This window comes from Vipera berus (assembly GCF_964194415.1).
Source record: "Vipera berus genome assembly, chromosome: 1".
In the NCBI taxonomy this organism is placed as follows: Eukaryota; Metazoa; Chordata; class Lepidosauria; order Squamata; family Viperidae; genus Vipera; species Vipera berus.
In genome coordinates, this window is record NC_138202.1 from 64,591,705 (window position 1) to 64,619,574 (window position 27,870).

Below are 27,870 nucleotides of genomic sequence, written 5' to 3' on the forward strand. Positions count from 1 at the left end.
ATTGAATGAATAGCACTCATTAGCAGAAATTAATGAACTGGTATCTCTATGTGTTGGGTAATTGAAACACCTTTAAAAGTGCTCAGAAAAGCTACTCCATATAGAATATCTTAAGAAAGCAGACAGGCACTGAATAACTCCAGTTGTGTTCACAGACACCCTGCCCCCAACACTGTTAGCCTAGTCTCAGTTAGCACAATGTGTGGTTTCTTGTGGATGTGCAAATTAATGTTGTGGTTAGTGTGTGGTCATCAGATTCTTTAGTGCTCACCCTCTTAAGGGAATTCTTAATAATAATCCAGAAAATGTATTATAGATGAAACAGAGTAAGGAGGCGTGTGTGTGTGTGTGTGTGTTATTATATTATTACTATAATGCTATTATTTTAGTAATAGAACTGTCAGAACAAAACAAAACAAAACAAAATAGTGATTTCTAAAAGAGGAAAATGGAATGGAAAGTGTATTCGTATACATACACGCTATAATTCCTAATTTGCAGTAGAGGAATTATAAAAAATATCTAAAAGAAAAACTTAAGACATAAAGATGGTGAAAGAAATGGGAGAAAAAAAAGAAAGGAGTGATACTTGATCTATACATACATACTGTAGTCTAAACACACTTACGAAATAATGCACATGGAATTGTCTCTTGGTGACCATCTGAGATATTCTAACATAACCTTGATAGCTATATATCAGGCATGTCAAACTTGCGACGTCATGTGACGTGCAACATATCACGACTTTTTCCCCATTGCCGGCAATGGGGCAGGTGTGGTTTTAGTATGATGCATCCAGCCTGTGGGCCGGCAGTTTGACATGCCTGCTATATATGAAGGTCCCACTTTCTCATTTCAATAACTTAGAAACACCCTAAAATAGCACTTCCAAAAATGTTTGCTATTTAATTGGTTGTTATTTAACCTAAATTCAATGTACTTATCTGGTAAATTATATTGGAGTCATAGTGGATAGATTGCTGAAAGTTTTGGACCTAGCAATAATAAATAAAAATTCACAGCAAATTCAATTAAATAAAGTAAAATTGTGTACATTACTAGTACTCCCACATGAAACAAGCAATCATAGATAAAATAGTTAAGAAAAAATTGCCACATTTTCTCTAAAGAAAACTATGAAGTGTGTTTGTATGTGTATGTATGTATGCATATAAGTGCACATAGATATACACATACGTACGTATACGTAGACACACACACACACACACACACACACTCACACACACATAGTTGGGCTATTGGTTTGATCTCTGGGCTTGGTAATTAGGTTGCAAACGTTTCATCTCCATTCGGGAACAGCAATGACCAAACGAATCACAATTCCTTACACACTGAACATTTCAGAGATGACAGCAAGACTACTACACAAACACAACCTCACAGTAGCCCACAAACCAGCCTCAATTCTCAGACGGATCCTATCAAAACCTAAAGAGCCAACAGAAACAAATCAAAGATCAGGCATGATATACCAAGTCCAGTGCAACAACTGTGAAAAGAACTCTGTGGGCCAAACAGGAAAAAAGCTATCTACCAGACTGCATGAGCACTCCCTGGCTATCAAAAGACACAACCCATTGTCCCTCATGTCCATCCACAAGGACTTGGAAGGACACAAGTTCGATCTAACCGGGACCAGAATTATAATCCAAGCAAAGCCGAGGAGAGGAAGAGAATTTCTCAAGGCCTGGTTCTACACCAACCAATCAGTGAACAGACACATTGACACTGACCCCTCCTACCAATCACTGAGAGTGAGAGAGCTAGTTCAACTGAAATACTGGAAGCAACATTCCAAATAAACAGAACACAATTCAAACAGCACTGGAGATTCCCCCCAAAAAAGAGACGAAATGTTTGCAACCTAATTACCAAGCTGGGAGATCACACCAACAGCGTGTGTGTGTTTGTTTGTTTGTGTGTGTTTATTTTGTTAAAGAAGAACAATATACTTTTTGTTATCCCAAGTACTAATAAATATTACCATGTCCTCCTCAGTCTTATTTAAGAAAGGTGTATTCTTCCTTCTCAGTCAAAGTTTGTACATATTGTCATAAATCCATGTTGACTTAAAGACATTTTCTTTCCTACAACTGGCCTTCATATATTACTATGAGAGTAATATTAACTAGTTATACAAAAGTGAAATTAGACATCTTCCATCTCTTGAATTAATCTATAGTAATCCTGAGGTGAATCTTGAGGTGCTTTTTTCATGAATGGAGGGCTATTTAAGTTTACAGATAGAACTGTGATCCAGCAGTTGATATGATTGCAGAAATAATAGATTATTACTGACTTCCTCCTCCCCTTGCCACCATCTCCTAAAGTTGAACTACTGGGAAAGTCAAGTCAGTTTACTAGGCATTGTTGTAGAGTTGCCTAAGGCTTTTGCTCAGTGGTGGGATTCAGCCAGTTCGTACCACTTCGGCAGAACTGGTAGATAATTTTTTGTTGCCCAGGCCCAGAATGGACTTCTGGAAGTGGCATCCACACAGAGAACCTGTTATTCACATATTTGAATCCCACCACTGCTTTTGCTGGAAAAAAGTATAATTGGCAGCTACAAATTTGTTTAGCTCTTGAATCAGAGGGATGGGAAAGTAGATCCATGGACTACCTAACTCTTTAAGTAATCTGTGGAAGTATCATACAGATTCTGTCATGTTTGCCAAGGGTTCCTCATCTCCTTTTGCTTTTTCCTCCTTCTGCTTCAAGAAAAAGAAGAGAAGATGTCAAGGAATGAAAAGCCAAGATAGCTTTTGACTGAGAGTTCCATTGAAGCAATGTAGGTTGAAGCAGCATTTTTTGACTCTGCAGGTTGGTCCACAGTTTCTGAACCCTAAGCAAGTGACACTGTTGTGAAACAGAGGATTATGAGACTGTAGGTCCGTAAGGAACACCAGCCACTATTAAGAGAAATATAGCCTTTTAGGTAAAGCTAAAGGTTCCCCCGCACATGCGTGCTAGTCATTTCCAACTCTAGGGGCCGGTGCTAATCTCCATTTGAAAGCCGAAGAGCCAGAGCTTGTCCGAGGACGTCTCCGTGGTCATGTGGCCGGCATGACTAGACGCCAAAGGCGCACGGAACACTGTTACCTTCCCACCGTAGTGGTCCCTATTTTTCTACTTGCATTTTTACGTGCTTTCGAACTGCTAGGTTGGCAGAAGCTGGGACGAGTAACAGGCGCTCACTCTGCTACGCGGCACTCGGGATTCAACCCGCCAAACTGCCGATCTTCTGATCGACAAGCTCAGCGTCCTAACCCACTGAGCCACCGCGTCCCTTAGCCTTTTAAGGGTAGCTAAAACTCCTGATTTTACTGATTCTTATTAAAGAGACAAAACAAGACAATGGGCAACAAAGAAGCGAGAGAACAAATAGGTAATATGAACAAGTAAGCAAGCAAATGCTAAAAACAGTAATATTGTATATATTAAAATGGGTATATATGCATATAACAAGATAAATGATGTATACTATGCTAAAGAAAGACAGGGAAAATATGTTTCATTTCTCCTGTCATCTCATCTTATACAAGGAATATCTTATTGTCATCAAAGATACACCCTCTCACCCACTTTTGTTAGTTTATTTTTTACCTAAAAATAATAACGCGGACACAATTTTCTTATGAAGCAGGCCTATTATTATCCTAGATCAATATGGCTTTTATACAATTCATATACATGGCCCTCACATCATATAGACATTGCCTTTATTTAACACAGAAACAAGAACATGGATTATATTTTCTATCAACCCAGTTGTTCTCCTTAAGAGATACCCAGTGAGCTAAAGAGTACAATTAAAAAATATTATCCTTAGTATATTTTTATAGTAATTAAATTGAAACAATTAGTCATTCTCTTATACAAAGGGCTTCTATATCAATCCAAAAGCTCAGCACAGAAAACTGAAACATAAGATAAAAGCAAGGAACACACTGAACTACTGCTAAGTGTTGGATTTAACACTCTATCAGCACCTGATACACTTGGACAACTGAACACCTGATCATACAAAACCTGCTGGCCATATTAGTTCTAGATTTCTTGTAAGGTTACTGAACTGGGAAGATGTCCTACAACAGGGGTAGGCAACCTTGGCTCTTTTATGACTCGTGGACTTCAACTCCCAGAATTTCTGAGCCAGTCATGCTGGCTCAGGAATTCTGGGAGTTGAAGTCCACGAGTCATAAAAGAGCCAAGGTTGCCTACCCCTGTCGTAAAAGAATGCTGCACTAATTGCAATTTAGGCAAAAAAATAAAAATAAAATATAGCAAAGCACAGATTCAGTTTCTGCTATTGCTTGTGCCTGTTAAGAAACGTGTTGAGAAGACACCATTGTTCAAGTTGTTGGTCCAGAAGATACTTGGATGGGGAATTGATTAAGGAGCTAAAACTACTTGTGATGACAGGTCTCCAAATGCCATTATGCCAATCAAAAGAGACGCTCATGCATTTGTTTAACTGGCTGAGTTAAAATTTAAGCTGATGTTATTACTGGTAATTCTGCTGATCTTTCTAAGATGCAAATATCCAAGAGAATCTGGATTACTTTTATCAATCAAACTGTGTTTTGGGACAAAAATACCTTTTTTATCTGATTTAAGATGAAAAGTACATATTTGTTTTTAGATAAGACAGCAGAAGCTCAGTATTTGTTGCACATTAAATAACAGCTAAGCTCAGATGATAAACAAGAAACCGTGCGGATTTATATATTTGCCTTTGATAAGTACATTATTCAGGATTATTACATTTAAAGCAGGCTGGAAGTTCTTGAGAAATCCTTCAGAACAAATACTTCAATCCTTCTTGTGAATTAGATTAACAGAAGAGAAGACAGATCAGGACATTATTATTATTATAAGCCAATCTATATATAGGCAAGGAATGGCTTCAGGTTTCTGCAAATAAACATGACGGTTACAGTACAGAACCTCACTGAAAAATCTGTTTTACAGCAATTTTAGAAATGAGAACTGCAATTTCATAGTGAGATATACCTTACAGATGTTCAAAAGTTTATAGTTATTATTAAATCTTGACTGACTTAATTAAGAACTTATGGTCTGGATTTTGGATTTTGCCAACGTGGTTACCATTGTGTTTCATGTTCCATAGCTATATGAAGACAGAAATGGGATTTGATTGTTAATCCTTTTATCATCTTGACCATCTTTACTCTTTAAAATTTCCTCCTCGGGGGAAGCTGATAAAGCAGACTTCTTCATCTACCTAAGAGCTTTACTGATAGAGGGCACAGGTAGAAAAGAAACTCCCTCTACGCCACACAGCTGTTAAAACAAAGGAAGTAGCTCTTTACAACAAGGGTGGGGAATCTTTTGGGACCTACTGGCTGCCAGTATTTGGTTGCTTCTTAGAAATATTCCTCATATTTCTGTCAGGATCTCAAGGCAGGACACAAAGTCACTTTCCATGAGGTGGGTGGCCAGATTAATAAATAAAACAAATAATGCTCTTTCCTACCATAACAACCTTGTGAAGGAGGTTGAACCACGAGAGAATGGCTTTGGGTGAAGTTGAGACTGGATGTCTCTAGTACTAGTCAAACACCTTAGCCCACACATCATAGTAAAGCGGAAAGATGCAACAGCGGCTCTACACAAGCATTTTCACCATATTTACTTGTGAACACACAAGCTCACACAACCTCCCGTGATCTCGGTGTAGCTGAGACTGCTAGACTGAAGAGGTAAAACTTGCTCTTCCACCCGCTTGTCTGTTTCTTCCTCACTTACCAGCATTGAAAACTGCTAATTTTGGAGAAAGCCTAGCAGCCATAAAGTCATCAGTGCAGCAAGTATTATGAAGTCTTGTAGGAAGGTATTAAATAACTACGGCATGCAATGCTCAGAGCTTGGCACTGAAAGAAGTCTGCACTGTTGGGCCTCAAAAAAATAAGTAGCCTTTTAAACATGGACAGCAGGGGCAGCCAATGCAACCCTTGGAAGTAGGGGATGAACAGAGAGGGACTGAGAGTATTTCTCAATATGTCTTTGTTTTGAAGGTACAGTGCTATCCTTTTATAAAATGTTTCCAGTTACGACAGTTACTCTGCCTTACCACTGCTTCTAAATAAAATACTGTATCTGGAGAGGCAAAAACATCTGAAGAGGCCTTCCTTATTTATTTTCTATTTATATAGCCACACCTCTCACCAAAGTAATCCTAGGTGGTGAATAAAATGTAAAATTTGCAACAATAGTAATAAACAAAAAATGTAATACAAAAGAAATGGCAGTTAGCAAGTAGCCCTTGAGGAAAATATTTATAGCAAATATTTATAATAATACAAGTGGAAGCTTTAAAAAATTATAGACCTATGCACTTTCTTCTTAGGGAGAAATTCAAATGAAAAGACAATTTTTAATAGAAAAAGTGATGGCAAAGGTAAAGTTTAAAAGTATCTTCCCATTTCAGTTTAATTTTCACATTCATCTTTATTTTGAAGGTGTTAGATACATTTTTAATATTCTGCAAGTTTCTGATTCAGCCACTAGATGTCAGTACTTTATGCTTTGTTGAACTCTAGTTGCACGATTTAAAAACTGAAGTGAATTATTTCTATTAAAGCTTTGATAAAGTTTTGCTTTGCAAATTAACAAAAGTGCATCAACAAACGTGAATAGCACATGATACAATGACAACATTTTGGAACAAGTATTTTTTCTTCTTCTAATAAATGCAAAAGGCTTAAGTGAAAGTCAGAATATAGGCATAGAAAACATGTATTTAGGAATACTTTAAATATATTTGAATAAATCATTTGCAAGTATGAAGGCAGTAAAAAGGCTGATAGAAGAGAAAGTGGTCAACTACTATCACTGATGATACAAGCATCCTGTTACAAACAACTCAAGGTAGTAATTACTGACAGATAATACAAATGATATGTTGAAAGAGATGGAAAAACTGACTACAACACAACACATAGTTACTGTAAGTAGAATATATTGATTTATCATTTAATCCAAGCAATTGAAAATGCTTCCAACTGTCCTGGAATTAGCAATCCTAGCACTCAAGATTAATTTGTGATGTTTAAAATTTGTGATTATCTTTAGAACTAGTATGAACAAAACAAAAAAATAATGCCATGGTAAATTCAGTATCATTTCCAGAACAGCGGCTTCAATATATACATAAATACTGTACAGACCAACAATAGGCAGACTCTTTACACAAGTTTAACGTTTTAAGAAACGTTGGTGGAATGATTGCACCTTACTCTCCCAAACTATGCATCCTAGTATCAAGTAATTGTAATGCAGCAAACAGGTCAATAAAAGGTGATAAAAAACTTTGTCACATTAGACTTCTTGAAATCAAGACAAGGAAAAGGAGATTGAAAAAAATAAATCTTTTGGTTTTCTGGTGGCAGTTGAATGGTTTCCCCTTGGAAATGCATCTATCTATACTGTACTAAATCAGATTTTTGCTAAGTAGAACTTATATTTTCAATTTTGTATTGTACTAATGATATTGAAACCGTTGTTGTATCCTAGTTCTGTTCCACAGTTATATGTCATTTTTGCCTACAAAAATGTCCCCAGTTTAATACCTCTAATTTGCAGTATGAGATTCTCAGGTAGAAAGACTGAGGAATCCATTCTGATTGACTCTTGAAAGCTACAGCTTCTGTAGCCTAGAAAATATTAATTTACCTGGTTTACACTGGTAGATTGATCTACGTCTCTTACATATTTCACAATCAAATGTTAATTACATTCTGTGTTCTTATATATTCCCCAATAAAACACAATATTTTAGTTCTGAAATATATTTCCAAGAACATAAGTGAGTTTCTGAAAGTACCTATTGAGAAGGCTTTTATTTGGCAACAGATACATATATTTCCCTATCCCGGCACGGTGGTCATGTAATCTACTCTTCCATGAGGTATAGTTAGGTGGCCTTTTTTATTTAATACAAGGTCTCCTTTGAGTCAAGCATATCCATTAATGGCAATAATACAGAAGTTGTTCATCATTGCCCTCTAGGATGAGTTTACAACTTCCCAGTAACTCTGGTATTTTCTCATAGTTTCTTATCCAAGCATTAACCAGAGCTGACTTTATTTACCTTCCAAGTCCAAACAACCCTAGGTATTCCATATTAAGTCCATATAAGCATTCTAAAAATCAACATCAGCCACTGAATTGGCATGGGTTCAATTAAATTAAAAAGTTTCAAGCAGCTACACATACTTGCAGATAGCAATGGAACTCTGCACTTCCAACAATCTAAAGCACTATTTCTCAACCTCAGCAAGTGGAATTCATTGCTGGCTGGGGAATTCTGTGAATTGAATCCATGCATCTTAAACTTGCTGAGGATAAGAAACATTGCTCTAAAGTTTCTAATCTGTCTTCATGGACAGCTCTACATACACTATTAGTATACAATATTAATAACAGTCAGGAACAGAAAAAGTCAGATGATGGAATCTTTTTAAAATTAAAAATTGCTGGAGACTAGTGTCTCAATAAACCAGTACAACAAGAGCAAAATAAGGTTCACAACAAATACGAAGAATAACTAAGATGCAATTGCTGGCAGCTGTGCATAGTTCAACGATTTTTAGTATTGGAGATTTGGTAAGGTTAGGTAAGTTTGGCACTTAGCTATTCAAGTTTAAGGTCTGTCAAGAAAAAACTTGCAAGATTCAGACAACATTTTATTCCTATAGATACTGAGCTTTTCATCAAAAAGTACAGGAAGATAATTGTGCATAAATGCAAATCAGTCAAAATAAACATTTTCCTGAGTTTCTACCTCATTTATCTGTAAATGCTCAACCACATCTACATTTGCTTAATATCAATGAAGCATTTACTCCCCTGTCCAAACACAGCACATGTAAATGATAAATCATATCATGTAGACAACACTAACTAGGCCACATAATCCCTCTTTTTATTTTGGTAAATATCTGGCTGTCTCATGCCCTAGACAAAAATTAATCCACTACCAGATCACTTGATAAAACTGAGTAGTTATTCTGTTAAAGGCCAAACATTCAAAATTAGAGTCCAGCAAATAATTACGCCCAACTGGCAAATATTGAAAAAGGTGCCTTTGGTATGCTTCACACTCCCATTTGCCCATCTTAAACAAAGGAATGATAATAATAGAATATTTACTTTGTGTCATACAACATAGTTCTCTGCAAATGAGTCATTTCAGATACAAACATTATTTGGATAATAGGCTGTGTGATAGCCATCCACATCCCTTTCATTCTTTTAATTAGATTCACTTGGTTATTTTATATTTAGTACAAACCATTATTGATCACTGCATCCAACTAGAACATAATTGCCCATATAGTTTCTACAAATACAATTTACAAAGCAATACACAACAGTGGTTTGCCATTCAGCATGGAGGATATGTACAAACAGTAGAATATAGTTCAGATATATTGCTATTGCTACTTCAGTTCATGACATTATCTAAATTAATTCAGAATATTCTTATAGAATACTGTATTCACAAAGGTTTATAACAAGATGCATACAAGTTGCCATTAGGGAAATTCTATTCCCTCTTTTAGATTACTCATAATAATAGTAAAATAATTAACTGAAAAGCTTATTTACAAGGGGACAATTGGTCTAGAAGAACTATGTCACAAAAAGGTTCATTGGCTTTTTTGTTTATCATTTCAGTGGTCTTTTCAGTAAAAAAAGGCCTTTTAGCATGGATTTAATTGTAAAAGGTAGTATATTTGTTACATATTTACAATGAAGGCTATTCAAATTATATTGTATAGGTTATATAAATAAATAAATTAGATTTAATGGAACCTTTTTGACAGAAATCTTACTTCCTCCAAAGTAAGTAGCTTAGTGTAAATTTTAATTGACATTATAACACAAATAGTACAGTTATTTGTACTATTTTGCAATTAAGTGTTTCCCAAAATGGCCTCACCAACATGCTGGAATTCAGCTTCCATATCCCCAAGTCAATGTACCCATTGGCTAGCTTGACTGGGATTGGGTATCCAATATCCCTAGGATCTCCATATTGAGAAAAAAATGGTTAAATTAACAGCACCATCTGACTCAATTCTCTTTAAGAAGGGTTTTATTTTGCACAGTCAAAACATAATTTCTGCAAATATTAGAGAAGAATGAGAAGAGTACAATTTTACTCAGGGCTGTACAGTATAAAAACCTGCAGATTAACAAACCAATGGGCAAGTCTTCAAAATCTTTCATTTGTCAAAAAAAAAGGAAAACTAAAATTGTGATTTTTGTCACTTGAAATCTTTCAAAATGCCAGATCATGTATCACTTGAACCCAAAACAGGGTTGTTACATACTGTAACACAATTAATATTACAACTGAAATCTGTTTTTTGATGACGAGTATTATTTTCAGTTTTCAGTTAAGGTACTTTGGTTTTGTTTTCATTCACAACCTTACTTCTTTTTCTCACACTAAATTAAAAATAGTATTTATAGCTTCACAGTCTGTTGCCATGGAAATTGAGGTGCCATAGAAACAGCATGACTGCAGGATTAAATAACTGTAAAAGGCGATGAAATGGAAATGAAACATATAAACTTATTAGAAAATGCTATTTAAAAATTTAAAACATGAAATAAATTATGTCTTACTGTGATTATTTCCAACACTGTCAGCTAATCAAAGTTCTCTTTTTATATTACTTATATCAGAAAAAAATTCAAATTATTGCTACTGCTCAGAGTGGGAAGAAAGAAAGCCATTTTAGTAAATAAATAGATACAACAGTACCTCAATACAATTGAAATACACAATATTGTTTTCAGCACAGCACATTTTCAGAGTCACAATCAGTGGTCGTAATATGAAATATAATACTTACATATTGACAAATAGTATAATGAAGAATCTTAAAAATAAGTTTATTTTTCCCTCTGTACTATTTTTATATAAACATTTTAAGGATGTAATTTTCTCTTTCCATAAGCAGAAAAAAATGATTTGAAATAGTACATAAATATTTCCACCTAGAGAGGACAAATTTATGAGCTGACAGTTCTGAGGTAGGGCAGTTAATCTGATAAATGCTCAATCCTTATGCCCTTTTTCACTTGGCAGCAAGGAAAGACACGTTTGATAAGAATGTGTGTGTTTTCCTTAAAATGATGTTTTTTGCTCTAAACTAGATTTAATGAGCACCTAATTCACCATATTAGAGTGCTCTGTAGCGTGATATAGTCTTCCACATATTAACCTTTTATAGTCCCTTACGACATCTAGTGCTAACTCTTCTTTTAGATTTTTAAAGAATCTTGTTTATCTATATTTGCATCTATTATCTATATCTATTATATCTATATTATCTATATCTAAATTTATATATCTTTCACATTTTAGCCTTTCATATTTTTTTAGATTTTTATTTTGTCATTAAATGGTCTATTTAATGAATTTGTCTTATCCTCCTGATCATAGTACCATGACTGTAATAAAGATTTGATGTGATCTGTAACTAAATTGATAAGTTATGTAGTTAAACTAAAACAATAGGACTAGTGGTTAGAACCTGAATGGTTAGGTTAAATAGATTTTTAATGATATTTATAAAAGAAAAAAATGTAAAATTCAAGGCAATTAAAGAAAAAATAGGAAAGGATATATAGGGCATATATATGGTATATATCATATATATATATGGCATTAAAATAAAATTTATAGTCTGTGCAGATGCCAGTGATTTTACCAACTGCTACTGAATATTTCTCTAATTGTGTTTAGTGAAATTTCCTTTTCATTCAATCACATGGTGAATAAGCATGCAATTGCTGAAGCTTAGTCTGTTCAAAATATATTTGAGATAAATTATTGCACAACAACAGCAAGTAATGACACCCAATAATATTGTACCTACTGTCTTATTAAATTCAAATTTTCTAAATTTCTACTGAATTCTAACATAGCTTTTTGCTATAAAAAGGGAAAGTTGCTCTTCAATCAGGCTGGACTCTTGGAAAATACATGGATATGTCTGCAAATATCTTGGTGCAGAACAGATAGGTCAGGTGTGACACTGTCCTTTTCTGATTTTTTTTAAAACTCTAGTCCAGCAAGCTGCTGGGGAATGCTGAGAGTTGAAATCCACAAAACTTAAAAGTTAATAATAATAATAATAATAAGTTGGAAGGGACCTTGGAGGTCATCTAGTCCAACCCCCTGCTAAGGCAGGAAACCCTATACCATTTCAGACAAATGGCTGTCCAGTCTCTTCTTAAAAACTTCCAGTGTTGGAGCATTCACCACTTCTGGAGGCAGGTTGTTCCACTGGTTAGTTGTTCTAACTGTCAGGAAGTTTCTCCTTAGTTCTAGGTTGCTTCTCTCCTTGACTAGTTTCCATCCATTGCTTCTTGTCCTGCTTTCAGGAGCTTGGGAGAATAGCTTGGCTCCCTCTTCTTTGTGGCAGCCCCTGAGATATTGAAACACTGCTATCATGTCACCCCTATCATGTTGCCAAGATCGAGAAACACTATTCTACCTTATAGTTTATATACTTAACAGCTCATTCTTTGATTGTTTCTCTTATTTAAGGAGGTGCTAGTCAGGCCCAACTGGGTCACATACGGAAAACGATCCAAATGCTACTACCTATTGAGACACTTTTTTTACAATAAAATATGGAAAAATATATTGAAAATAGAATTTTATAAAGTTCCAATAATTCAATATATTTTTCTGAAATATATGAATGTATAAACAGCAAAGCACATAGTTGTGGATTTTGTTACCATAAATCAGATATTGGATTAGATTAAAAATCTGCCTGAGTGGATACCCGTGGGATTCAAAGGCGAGGTCCATTAGCAGAATGGATGGGACAGCACAATTTGGTTGATATTCCTCTACCCTGTAAATTTAATGGACAATTTTCCCTAGTGGACAATCATTTAACTGTGCTGCAGCTGCCAAAATAGTCAATGTAGTACTAAACTGCTTAACAGAGGGATAGAATCAAGATCACATGAAACGTTAGTCCCACTTTATATTGCCTTGGTAAAATCACACTTGGAATACTGCATCCAGTTTTGGTCATCACAACATTCAAAAAGTGTTGAGACTCTAGAAAGAGTACAGAGAAGAGTAACAAAATAATTAGGGGACTGGAGGCTAAAACATACGAGGAACAGCTGCAGGAATTGGTTATGTCTAGTTCAATGAAAAGAAGGACTATGGGTGACATGATAGCAGTGTTCCAATATCTAAGTGGCTGCCATAAATAAGAAAGGTCAACCTATTCTCCAAAGTAATGGATGGAAACTAAAGGAGAGAAGCAACCTAAAACTAAGGAGAAATTTCCTGATAGTTAAGAAGAAATTTCCTAACAATTAATCAGTGGAACAACTTGCCTCCAGAAATTGTGGGTGCTCAAACACTAGAGGGCTTTAAGAAGAGACTGGATAATCATTTATGTGAAATGGTACAGGGTTTCCTGCTTGAGCAGGGGGTTGGACTAGAAGACCTCCAATTTCCCTTCCAACTCTGCTATTCTTTTCGATTCTGTAAACCTCTCCATGCTTCCATAATCAACCCTAAAGATATCCATGATTATGTGCAATAGTGGGAGAAGCTGAAAAAGGGTATTAATGAATGACTCCTTTTTTACTGGTGAAAATATCCTGAGCAGATGTCAACCAAGGAAATGATCCTATTTTCAGAAAAGGAGCTGGATTCAGCTCAGTGCTTATACTGTTATGTAAGTAGAATGTTCTGTGACAGCTACAGCCTGGGAGAATTCTCTAGAAGTTATTATAGCACAAAAATCAGCTAATGATTTTGATTGTGTCATTTAGGATTAAAAGTTCACCTGGAAGCCAACCTAAATTCCCTCATTAGGAGGGGAATGACTGATTCCAGGGTGACTGTAAATAAGTTACTAACATTTTAGGCTCAAAACAATGAATAGCCATAATGAGAACATGCATGTGTTAGATAAGTAATATTTCAAATCTTTGGGACCTTGGAACTTATCTAAATAGTCTACGATGGATGCCTCCACCCAGAGCAACCCACATTACAAGGTATTGGCCCTCCTGTGAAGATCAGTGGATTAAGACATCATGAACATTTTTTTTTACTTTCTTACTTAAGTGTGACTAATTCTGGCATTTCTCAAATTAGGTGAGAATCTTTGTGTGCAGCCCCATGCATTCTAAACTCTCTTCTCTTTGTTAAGTGTGCAACAAACAGTGAGAATGCCATTTAGAGCACATGCTATATAATCAAAACTTTTCACCAAGTGAGTATGACAATGCTTCTCTTTCCTAGCTCAATCTAACAGTTATGGGGGGAGGGGGAAGTCAAAGCTGTTTCCCAGGATGCTATGGATTCCTTCTGAGATTCTCAGTAGCACCATCATGATTCTTAAATTTGGTATATGGCTTGAAAAAGATTTGCTTAAAAAGTATTTTCTTATCCTTATATATATCACACTTAAGAAGCATTGCTCAGAAACTAATATATTTGTAACATATCATAAAGCTATTATCTCCTAATTTTAGAACCTTGCAATTATACATTTTTATGCTTTATGTGTTACATCCCTGTCTTTTATTATGTCACTTCTCGCTGACCATGATAACGTTTTATATATGTTATCGTCAAAATGTGAAATTAGGCATTTTATAGAATGTCTAGGAATTCTATAGAACATCAACAATGGGATGTCAAAGTATGAAATGCTTAATATTTCATTTCCTAGGCTTTCTATGCAGTACCAAAAGGCAAACCAGCAAAGTATAAAATACTCCTGCTAAAATGCCATTCTAGCCTTCCTTGTTGCAACAAGTAGGTCAACGCTGGTCTTTTTCTCTCGATTTTTTTTCAGTAAAGGTTCTCCACTTTATTTTGTATTTCTTCTTTCATTTTCATGTACATCTTTTCAAAAAAGTAGGTTAACCTAACACTAACCCTTTTCATGACTCTCTTCTCATAGTTTGCCTAAATGATTCTTGTCATTCTGCAGAATGCCTAGGTATTATATACAATGCCTAGGGAAAGTATATAGCATATTAAAATAACACAAACATGTCTTACTTTGCCTAAAAACCTGATGCATTCTATCACACATTATCAGTAACATATATACATATATACCTATGTCAACCTGTGGAAATGATGCAATAACTTTTGTTTTCAAGCATATTGTGTAAGCATTTGTGTAAGAAATCTATCATTACCAATCCTATGTATCACTGCTTTCAATTACCTGCTTCTGTATATTTTAAGCCTATTTTCTCTTCTTCATCCTTTGCTTTGGGTGGTGGCCAGACAGTCTGGAGTCTTCCTGGAGTCTTGTCATCCTGCTCTGAAAGAATTACATCAGCCTGATAAAACAAAACAACAAAACAAAAAAAATGTATTACAATATTTAACTTTAATATTATAAATTATTGTACATCCACTTTTGTTTTCTTCTTTCCCTATTTTCATTTTGCAGAACTTTGGACTTGAAGAAGAGGAACATAAAAGCTTGCACATATTGGGGCTTTTTATTTGGTTCACATTATTTTCTTTTACTAGTGGATCATTATGATTTGCATTTTTTCCCTTTTTGTATAGACTATCACAGTTAACTTAATGCTCCATGTAAGCATGTTATCCTTGTATGCACTTCAAGCACGGGATTACCAACTATAGAAAATGATAGACAATGCACAATGTCACTAGATTAAATTGACAGTGTCAAACTACGGTGGAAGTTCAGTAACAGGTTCTTAACACTCATCATGTGAAATTGAGTAGCGTAATAATAATCAATTTACACTACCCTACAGGTTTATTTTAAAGATAAAAGTAAACATATATCATGATCCTGGTTTAAACCTCTTGGATAAAAGCAAAATGTTAATGTATTAAATATACACAAATTATTTTTAAATGTTTTTACAAATGAGAATTTGCTCCTCAATATGTTGACTAATCATTGATTTGCTTTCAAAAACAAATTGAAATAATGAGTAAGTCACAAATCTATAAATTATAGGCAAATAAGGCTTTTAATTGCCACTTCTCTTGCTCTTTTTTAAATGAAATATAATCTGACAATTCAGGCATATAAGATTTTGCCTACTAACATATGATAATTTATATTTGTATAATGTACATTGCTATTTTATACAATACTGTCTTTATGCACAAATCTAACAAGATAATCTAGTATTGTGCTGAGAAAAATAAAATGGGGGGAAGCCTCAGTTTGGTATATTTTCTGCATCAGAACTTACTATCATTATTTTAATTCATCCCACTCAAGAAACCTAAACACAAAAAACTCCAGGTTTTTGCTACTGTATTCTAGACATAGCACACAAGAGAATCAATCAACCTACTGGTTTTGTTTCTGTGGCTCCATCACTGGATTTTGATTTAGACCTCTCAAATATTGCCATCAAAGTTTCCTTTTCATGTTTCATTTTACGTTTTATTGCTTCTAATTCTGAAGTGTCAGCAGTTGTCTCTTTTTTGGGAGGACGTGTAAATAAAGCTTTAAATGCATCCAGTGCAGATTCTGCAGGACTTGGTTTCATTTCTTCAGATGGATCTGTTCTCACATAAGATTTCCTTTCTTCGACCTCTTCAGATGCCGGTACTACTTCATCAATACCTTTCTCCTCAGCTTTAGGCCCTAACAACTGAGAAAGCTGTTCTAGAAAGGTAGGAGAACCTTTCGGCTCTGATATTTTCTTCTTGTTTATCGGGTCAGGTGCAAGATTCGACTTCTTAACAGGCTGTCTTAGTTTGAGCATAGCTAGATCACTGTCTTTCTGTTTGATTTCGGTGACAGTTTCTTCTGGATCTGTAGACAACCCTTTCTTTCGGACACGTAATCCACTAAAGAAGGCTGGGAGCTGAAAGGACTTTTCACTTGAAGCTGGCTTTGTAGGAGAATCAGTGCTGCAGTTACTTGAAAGAGATCCCTGCTCTTCTTCAGCTTCCTGAATATCCTTTGCTGTAGAAATTGAACTATTATTTTCCTTAATTAGTGTTCTAACCTTTGAATTTAAATACATTTCTGGTATTGCATCACCCATTTCTTTTGAAGGCCATTTGCCACTTGGTAGAATTGGCTCTGTGTTATCCCCTGCTATAGCACTACCCATTTCTATATTTAGTTCTGTGTCTTCTTTATTTTGATCATTATCCTCCAATGATGCAGCACAATTTAACACAGGGTAGTTTGTTACATTTCCATTGTCTAATTCTGTGTCATTTGTTGTATGAGCCAAAGTACCCTGAACAAGAATGGAATCCTTACAATCTTGTTTGCTGAATTCACACAAAGGAGAGTGGCTAGAATAGAGAGATGGCTCCTTCTGCTCCCTTTGCTGTGTTTCCAAGTCACTTGTGCCATAAATATCAGCCTGATGACCATCTGAAACAAAAGCATAGTCTATCGAGGTATTATGTATGCTATCATTGTTTTCAGAGTCAACAAAGTTTCCAACATAAATTCTGTGCACACTTGAAGCACCAGTAATAGTTTCTGCATGGTCATTTGAAGCCAAGTCACCCATTCCTGAGACTGCCTCCGAAATAAACATGTCTCTTGTGTCAGCTTCTGGAACAGCCTGAACATTACTTTCTTCCTGCACCATTTCTGGAAGCAGATGAACAGCATTTGGATCAGCTTCTTCATTTACTCTGTTCTTCTTGTCCTTATTGTCCACATGGTTATCAATATCCTCACTGACATTTTGAAGCCCTTTTAAAACTACTTGCTGTTTTGAAGCTCCTGGTTCTAATTTATCTGTAAATCCAAACAGTGCTTTCATAGAAAATTTAGTAAATAAAGTATGGCCTGCTTCAGTCTCTTTCTCCTTCCCTGGATTAGACAGCTTACCACAATCACAATCTTTTTCCATGTTGGGCAAATCAAAACACACATATATTCCTGGAACAAGAACTATTTATTTCTGTACAATTACTTCCAAGAAATATTTTGTTCATTCAGTAAGTAAATTGAATCATTATGGAGGGAAGCTGTTTCTCCAAATCATACACTATTTTTCCTACAACACAGTATTATGTAATGCAAATTCCTACCAACGTTTATAACTTTAGTACAGAAGAAACAGGAAGATTTCACTCATCTTGCATGCCACGTTTTCTCAGTAGCAACACAGCTTACTTTTTACAAAAAGTGTCTTTTTTTTGGTCAGGGCAAATCTGCAAACTAATCAGCTGAAAAGCACGAGTCACAGTTGCATTGATTCCTACAGTTCTGTGAGTTCCAAAGCTTTTTACTTTCTAGAAAATAGAGTTAAAGGTTAGTACTGAACAACTGGTACTTGCTGTTTGTTATTTCCTCGTGCCGGCTCATGTCAGCAGAAAATTTCAGAAAGATCCCCACTGTGGTCAAAAGCTGCTTTAGCAGAATCTTCAGAGCGGCTATGTATTAGAAATGTGGAAAGTCTTGATGGATTGGAATTTAGTTGAAGTTCTTTCCTAAAGAAGTTCTTTCTTTGCCTTCTGGAGAATTCCAAATGTTGAAGTTAACTGACTGTACTGCCCTTGAAACTGAATAATAATAAAAAAGAAAACACTCTTCCGCTTTGGTGCAGGTTTGGTCTGGAATGTAGCTTGCAGCGAGTGAACATCAAGAAGATTGGTTTCATATTACCATTTCTGTGGCCCACAAACAGGTACTAATCAGGCAGTTTCACCACACCCACGGATTAGAAGTTATATGGGAGGGCAAAGTAAACAGAGAGAATATTCATTAACTCTGAGAGAACAGGACATTTAGAAATATGTATTTCTGCTGTCTTTTCACTATACAAATGTACACATGGGTGTTTGCACATATACTGTATAACACAACTAATTAATTTCTGAATACCTTTGCAGTGTAGGCCTTGTGGTTGATCTTATTTTCCCATTTTATGAACGAAAGCAACATAAACCAATTCCAGATAGGTACAGTTGTTGGTGTAAAATTTAACAGTGTAAAGTAGGTGAAGGAGCAGCTAGTTTTCAACTTACTTGCTTAACATTTATCAGTAATTCTTTTCTAAAATATAAAATTTATTGGAGGTATGGATTGGCTTTCGAATTGAATGCCCTGGGCACCCTTTCAAAAACCTGACAGGGTCAAAGCAAATGTTTAATTTAGTTTAAAATGGAAATAAAGTAATTAATAGAAGCTAATATGATTCTTTAATATCATAATACATACATATGATCCCATTAGAAATTAATGATATGGCTGCTTGAGGAATGGCTTCAGGAACTTCACCCACAGCTTTTGATGGCTGCAAAAACCCTGGAAATTCAACAAGTTTTAAAAATAGAGTTTCATATGTTTTGTCTATTCCAGGGGTGTCAAACTAAATTTCATTGAGGGCTGCATCAGCATTGCGGTTGCCCTCAAGGGGCCAGGTGGGTATGGCCAGGGTGGGCATGGCCTACTGGGTGGGCGTGGCTAGAGTGCATATGGCCTACTGGGTGGGCATGGCCAGCTCTACATCGTTCGCATCAAGGGTGCCAATGGGGGCCTGGGCAGGAGTGGGACAGATGTGAGGGTCTCTGGCAGGAGGGTCTCTGGGCCAGGGTCAAGACAGTGGGGGCCGTTACCTCACTGTTTCCAGGATGGCTTTGTGGGCCACATGAAACCACTTTGCGGGCCGGATCCGGCCCCCGGGCCTTGTGTTTGACATGTCTGGTCTATTCCATTAGGTATAACATTAAATCCCTTCATTCCTTCCCTCTTCAATATCTGTTCATGGGACCTAGTGTACCCTTGAGAATGGAGAGGGGCACAGTTTCCTTGCACAAGGAGAGTAACCTCCAACTCTGTAGAAAGAAAGAAAGCCTTTTTGTCAAGGTAGACTCGGCTAATAAATGAATGCCATAAAGAGAAGGATTACTTTTATTATAACAGCCATAAATGAATCCTGCAAATCTGAAGCCTGAATGTGTTTCCTTTCTTCCCTTTATTTTTATGTGAACAAGAAAAGATACGTCTGAGACATTTTCTCAAACAAGTTTCTTAGCTCAACTGATGCCTCTACCTCTTTCTTTCATGGCCATTCATTTACACCTTCCCAAATTCTCTTTTTTGAGCACAGTCATAGCCTACTCACCTTGATGAACATTCTACTATTCAAAATATATATATAATTATAGGCTAATTATTATGCTTTGGAAATTAAAACCAGTGATGTGACATCTTAAGTGGAATATTTGTAGACAGGATAATGAGATTTTATTTGCTTTGGCTAAATAGGTCACAGTTCTTTCCATCTATTTAGCTTTTACACATATATGTTTACTTGATAAATGCAAGCAATATCTGCTGTTCACATTGATAAAGTAAAAATGATCATTAGTGTCATAAAAATCTTTAAACATTCAGACTGTGCCATCTGAAATATTTTTTTTGTCCAAAGTTCCATCACAAGGCTAAACTAAATCAAGGTGAGTAAAATTAATAAATATATCATTCTCCATTACATAATAGCACTGGAAAATATATTCTAAGGTTTTGTCTTCCTCAAATATAATTTCCACAGCCATGTTCCTCACACTATGATATAACTAAAGTATAAATTTTAACAAATTGAAAAACAGCAGGAAGATTGGCATAGATTTAAAAAAAGAATTGTGTTGATGGCAAATTATTTATTTCATATGTAATATTACATTACAAAAGTATAGTGTAGTTATTACTATATTGTTGAAAGGAATTATGATTCTAATGGAACAATCTCATTATCAGATATCATCTCTGAATATGCTACACACATCAAAGCCTAGGATATTACTGTAAAAAGGTTGTAATTAAATGCTTCCGGTATTCAGAAGGACTCAAACAACTTAAGAATCAATTAAAAGATGTCCTTCCTCTTACAACAAATTCATGCTATTGAGAGCTTGTTTGGAAGAAAAACAGATTGATGACCCTAAACAAGAACAAGAAGAACCTGGAGCTCTTGGTTATTTACAGTTGTATGCAAAAGTTAAGTCAAATTGTGAATTAAACTACTTATAAAATAGCAAACATGGATTCAAAGAGAAAGAGATTGTACTGAATTCTGTGCCATGTAGAGGCAGTTTCAGCTTCAGTTTACTCATGGATTCATTCAAACCTACAATTTGACCAGATATGTCTGAGCTAATAATGTTCTTAGAAAATAAAGACAGTTGTGGGAATTCAGTTGTTTGCTTCAAAACACCAGCTGCCTGCAATTAGTGCAGGTTCGCATCCCACCAGGCTCAAGGTTGACTCAGCCTTCCATCCTTCCGAGGTAGGTAAAATGAGGACCCAGATTGTTGGCGGCAATTAAGCTGACTTTGTAATAATGCCGCTTGGGGGGTGTATGAAAGCCCTAATAAGCAGGCATATACATAGAATGAAGGCTACTGCTAAGCTTGTAAGCCGCCCTGAGTCTTCGGAGAAGGGCGGGATATAAATGGAATTTAAAAAAAATAAAAAAAATAAAAATACTTTCTCTGAAAAAAAATACATCTAAGTTATGCTAATAAAAAGCATATTGCAGGATAGAGTGGAGGGACCTCACAGTTGCTCTCTCTCTCATTCTCTATGTCACTATCAAACTTTGCAATACCATAACCATGTAAAATAATAAATGAATTATGCAGCACCTTTCATTAAAAAAATCTAAATAATAAATAATATTTAAATAAAATAATAATAAATCTGCTGTGGCATATGGTTTTGATAATTGGATAGACACAAATTTAGTTATCATTCAAAACTCATTCCAGGCTTGGCAGCCTATTTTGTCCAAGTAAGCTTTCAAAAATATGATCTCTTTTTATATCTCAGCATTTATTCTTTTCTTTCAAGCTTACTTATTCATCTTACCCAATAAATTGGAAAGACAACTGATGAGCCAGGAGTAAAAAAAAAATCTCCTTGACTAAACCTTAATTTCTGGCATCTATGTGGACATGTCATTATCTTGGCAACAGTACAAAAGTAGTTTGCCGCTGTTTTTCCCCCAGGATGTTTTTGTATTTCCAACCTAACTTTCAAGCCTGGCAGCCTTCCATTGAAATATTAGTAAGATTTCACCTTGTTTAGTTTTTCAAAAATAGCTAAATCAATGTTTTTCAACTTCAACAACTTCCATATGCATGGACGTCAACTCCCAGAATTGCCCCAGCCAGCCTGCCAGTGGGGAAATTCTGGAAGTTGAAGTCCACTCATATGAAAGATCCTGAGGATCACAGAGTCATAGGGCTAGAAGGAACCTGGGAGGTCTTCTAGTCCAACCCCTGCCCAAGGCAGGAATCAGGTTGAGAAACATCCGTAATTTTTATATAGTTCTCAGAACATTCCTTTCTTGGTATAATCCTGTTCAGGACTGACAGCAGAAGTGCTCTTACCAAATTTCATGATGCAATGACCCATGTCTCATGCCCAAGCTAAGGAACTGTATTTCGTTTTTTCCACTTAGGAAAAGAAATAACTGTCTTCTTCAGGCAAGGTTTTTAAGAAATGGTACTAATAATAGTTCAGTGTTTGCTGGCAGGTTAATATATGACATTGTATATTATTAGCCCCCTTTGAAGACCAACTGACAGAAAAAACAGGATATCAAGTTACAGAGTGAATAAATATAGGTAGTCCTCGGCTTACAACCACAATGAAGCCCAAAATTTCTTTTGCTAAGCAAGGCAGTTGTTAAGTGAGTTTTATCTCATTTTATGATACTTTTGCCACAGTTAAGTAAATTACTGTGGTGGTTAAGTGAAATATGAGGTTGCTAAATGAATCTGGCTTCCCTCATTATCTTTGCTTGTTGAAAGTCAGCTGGGAAGATTACAAATGGTGATCACATGGCCCAGAGACTGTGCAACTGTCATAAATAATGCCAGTTGCCAAGAGCCTGAATTTTGACCATGTGACCATGGAGATGCTGTAGCAGTTATTAAGTGTGAAAACTGGTCATAAATCACTTTTTTCCTGTGCTGTTGTAACTTCAAATGGACACTAAATGAATGGCTGTAAGTTTAGGAATACCTGTAAGTACTTATAAGGTTAAGCTTCCCCTATAATTACGACACAGAAAACGCCCATCCCCTGCTCATTTTGAAGTTTTGCAAATGTAAGTGGTCTTTTGTTTTAAAAAATAAAGTCTGTTCAAATGTACGTAAATATAGAAATAATATAAAAACAACTATTTGGGGAAAAACTGAAGTATTTCTAAGGTATCCTGCTACAGTACTTTGCTTTGTTATATTGTCCAGATATTTGTTTTTATTTCTTAGAAGTACAATCCACAATGTTTAGGTTCCATCCAATGTGAAACTCCTGAGATTATATAGGTAAAGAAGGGAATGCCCTTTCACTTGCCATCTTCCCCCTGTTATCTCTTGTCTCCTTCACATGGTTGTTATTTCTGAGGGAGAATGGCAGGTCAATGCTTTTATATAATATTACCTTTAAGGGTTTCTTTCAGCTAATTTGGAAGGAAGGAAGTTCTGAAGAAGAGAATGTGCCACCTTCTCCCTAAAAGTAACTTTGCCAAATTCTTCTCCACCATTAATAAGAACTTGCCAAGGCTCCATGATTATCCAGCTGTTGGGAAGTTCATATTTTATATATTTAGAGGTATAGATTTAGCTGCTAGTTTAAATAATAAATATTATTTTCAATCAACAGTTAATGATTTTTCAGCACAATTAATCATACATACATATATATATATATGTCTGTGTGTGTGTGTGTGTGTGTGTGTGTGTGTGTAAACATAAAGGTTCCCCTGCACATGCGTGCTAGTCGTTTCCAACTCTAGGTGCCGGTGTTCATCTCCGTTTCAAAGCCGAAGAGCCAGCGTTTGTCCGAGGACGTCTCCGTGGTCATGTCGCCGGCATGACTAGACGCCAAAGGTGCACGGAACGCTGTTACCTTCCCACCGTAGTGGTCCCTATTTTTCTACTTGCATTTTTACGTGCTTTTGAACTGCTAGGTTGGCAGAAGCTGGGACGAGTAACAGGCGCTCACTGTGTTACGTGGCACTCAGAATTCTACCCGCCAAACTGCTGACCTTTTGATCGACAAGCTCAGCGTCCTAACCCACTGAGCCACTGTGTATGTATGTATGTATATAACACAAGCATTTAACACATATCTCCCTTGCTTCTCAGCTAACAAAGTGAGATAGAGCTTGTGGCCTAGAGGTTAAAACAACTGCCTAATGTGCAATCAGCCCAGGTTCAAATCTCAGAAGGGTATGGCTGACTGATGAAAACAAATAAGTTTGAAATGCATATCAGTCTCCCTTTAATTCTTTGTTAGCAATCTAAAATTTACACAAATATGAGCTGTCACTGTTCTGACTACTGCCTGTGGATGGCCTTCGGTTAGGCCGAAACAGGAAATAAAGATTTCTCCCATGTTTGGGGCCTAGCAAGGTAATCTAAATAGTTAACAAGCATTTAACATATCAGTCTCCCTTTAATTCTTTGTTAGCAATCTAAAATTTACACACACACACACACACAAACACACACACACACACACACACACACACACACACACACACACACACACACACATATATATATATATATATATATATATATATATATATATATATATATATATATGGAACTTTGGTCATTCGGGTTTTTTCCCACGTAGAGTTGAAGGTGTAAAAGCAACGTTTCGACGAAATCCCATCCGTCATCCTCAGGCTGGTGGCTTCAGCTTCCTGAAGCCACCAGCCTGAGGATGACGGATGGGATTTCGTCGAAACGTTGCTTTAGGACTCAGGGCAGTGAACAGGGCCATAAATACCAAATAACCAAAATACAAAATTAAAAACAAATTAAACCCTAGTGCCCAAATGTAAAAATAAATTATATTAAAACAATAATTAAAACCCAAACCCATCAGACCAGGCCGGCTTGTTCAAACAAATAGGTTTTTAGATCACGTCGGAAGGAGCGAAGGTCGGGAGCCATCCGGAGCTCAACCGGTAAATGGTTCCAAAGGTCAGGCACACCCACAGAGAACGCCCTCCCCCTGGGAGCCACCAGACGGCATTCTCCGACCGGTGGCACCCTAAGGAGGCCCTCTCTGTGGGAGTGCACTGGGCGGAGGGAAGTTGTTGCCGGCCGCAGGTGCTCCCTAAGGTATTCCGGACCCATGCCATGTAGGGCTTTGTAGGTCATTACCAGTATCTTGAATCTCACCCGGAAGGTAACCGGAAGCTAATGCAGTTCATGGAGCAGAGGTGTAATATGGGAGTATCGGGAGACCCCCAACACAACTCGCGCGGCTGCATTCTGCACCAGTTGGAGCCTCTGAGTGGTCCTCAAGGGCAGCCCCATGTAGAGAATGTTGCAGTAGTCTAACCGAGAGGTCACGAGCGCATGAGTGACTGTACGCAAGGCATCCCGGTCTAGATAGGGCCGCAACTGGCGCACCAGGCGAACCTGGGCGAAGGCCCCCCCTAGTCACAGTTACTATATGATCTTCTAAAGAAAGCTGTGAATCTAGAACTCCCAAGTTGCGAGCCTTATCTACGGGGGGTAATAACTCACCCCCCATAGTGAGAGATGGAATGATCTGAATTTCCTGAGATGCTGGCACGTACAGCCACTCAGTCTTGTCAGGGTTGAGCTGAAGCCTGTTCCTCCCCATCCAGACCCGGACCGCCTCCAGGCAATGGAACATCATGTCGAGGGCATCACTGGGGTGGTTTGGAGTCGAAATGAAAAGCTGGGTATCATCAGCATACTGATGATACCCAACTCCAAAGCCATGAATGATCTCACCCAGAGGCTTCATATATATATGTCGTATCCCTCTTCACCCAAGTGCCAATCAAAGAAGCCTTGACAGCTATCCTAAATAAATACAACCCCCCAAAACACATCCTAGATCTGACCAACCACTGCCTATCTAATACATACTTCATCTGCAATGGACAAAGATACAAACAAATGGAAGGAGCACCCATGGGATCACCCCTTTCACCTGTCATCGCAAACCTCTACATGGAACACTTTGAAACCCTCGCTCTAGAAAAATCCAACCACAAACCCAAACTCTGGCTCAGATACGTAGATGACACCTTCGTAATCTGGCCACACGGCAAAGAAAAACTGGATGACTTCCTCACACACCTCAATAGCCTACACCCCAAAATACAATTCACCATGGAAACAGAAGCTAACAATCAACTTCCCTTCCTTGATGTCTTAGTCTACAAGAAATCCAACGACTCCCTAGGACACACTATCTACCATAAAAAAACACACACAAACCGCTATCTGAACACACTCTCACACCACCACCCAGCACAGATCAACTCCGTAGCCAAGACACTCAATTCCAGAACAAAACACCTAGCTGACGAACAACACCTAAAAACCGAACTACACACTCTCACTAATGTACTAACAGCCAATGGATTCCAAAGAAACACGATTGCCAACTTAATCCGAAGAGAGACACCCACAAAAACCCAAGACAGAGAACAAGAAAATGGCAAAGCCCTCCTCCCATACTTAAAAGGGACCACAGACAGAATCAGCAAGATCCTCCAAAAACACAACATCAAAACAGCATTCTACACAGACAGAAAAATATCCACCATCCTAAGAAACCCCAAAGACATAATTGGGTTAGAAAACCAAGGAGTATATGAAATCCCATGCCCCACCTGCCCCACCACATACATCGGACAGACCAACAGAAGAATAAGTGCACGCATTGAAGAGCACAAAAACTCACTCAGAAAGGGAGAACAAACTTCATCCCTGGTCCAACACTTTGAAGCCACGGGACATGAAATTGATTTTAAAAAAACCAAAACTATCGCCAAAATTGAACATTTTAACAACAGAATAATCAGAGAAGCTATTGAGATAGAAAAACGCCCCCACAGCATGAACAAACGAGATACCTCTCGCCTACCAGCCATTTGGAAACCCGCCTTGATTGACAGACGAGTCCCAACCACCAAGAATGATACCAGACCCAAACTCATGATAACATCACATGACATCACCACCATACAACCATTCAAAAAGCAAATCCGAACCCACAATGATAACGAGGCACAACCACAAAACAGAAACCTAACTACAGCTGCAACATCAGCCACTTTAAACCCCTCCAAACCACACAATAAGCAAACTGATACCCACTATAAAAACATGGCACCACCACAAACACGAAGCCGAACAAAAGCAGCACAACTCACCAGCTCAGGTCTAAGGCTGGCAGCTGAGACCAGCCCATCCACTCAAAACACCCCCCCACCCAATCAGAACACACCCACCATTCAAAACACACTCCCACCCAATCAGAACACACCTAATCCCCCACCCAATCAGAGCACACCTCCACCCACAGAACACACCCCCTCTGGCAGTTTAAAAAAGAGGAACAAACAGCCACTACCACATGCTTCTCCCAGAAGAAGGAAGCTGAAGCCACCAGCCTGAGGATGACGGATGGGATTCCGTCGAAACGTTGCTCCTACACCTTCAATTCTACGTGGGGAAAAACCCGAATGACCAAAGATCCACATACAAACACCCGCGAAAACCTAAGAAAACAAATATATATATAAACCTCAGAAAACAAATATAAACATATATTTATATATATATAAACATATATATAATATATGTTTTCTGAGGTTTTCGCGGGTGTTTGTATGTGGATCTTTGGTCATTCGGGTTTTTTCCGTCGAAACATTGCTCCTACACCTTCAATTCTACGCGGGAAAAAACCCAAATGACCAAAGATCCATATATATATATATATATATATATATATATATATATATATATATATATAT

At 37.0% G+C, this 27,870-nt stretch overlaps 1 protein-coding gene across 1 annotated transcript in view; it reads right to left on the minus strand.

Annotated features, from left to right (window-relative positions):
• FMN1 (formin 1) overlaps nucleotides 1-18,639 on the minus strand; it is an 89,242-nt gene extending 70,603 nt beyond the window's left edge. The window contains exons 1-2 of the mRNA XM_081345392.1: nucleotides 16,414-18,639; nucleotides 15,291-15,408 (exon numbers count right to left, since the gene is read on the minus strand). Of these exons, the coding sequence (XP_081201518.1) occupies nucleotides 15,291-15,408; nucleotides 16,414-17,946 (1,651 nt within the window). The 5' untranslated portion in view covers nucleotides 17,947-18,639. The remainder of the gene's footprint in view (nucleotides 1-15,290; nucleotides 15,409-16,413) is intronic.
• Nucleotides 18,640-27,870: the final 9,231 nt, after the last annotated feature.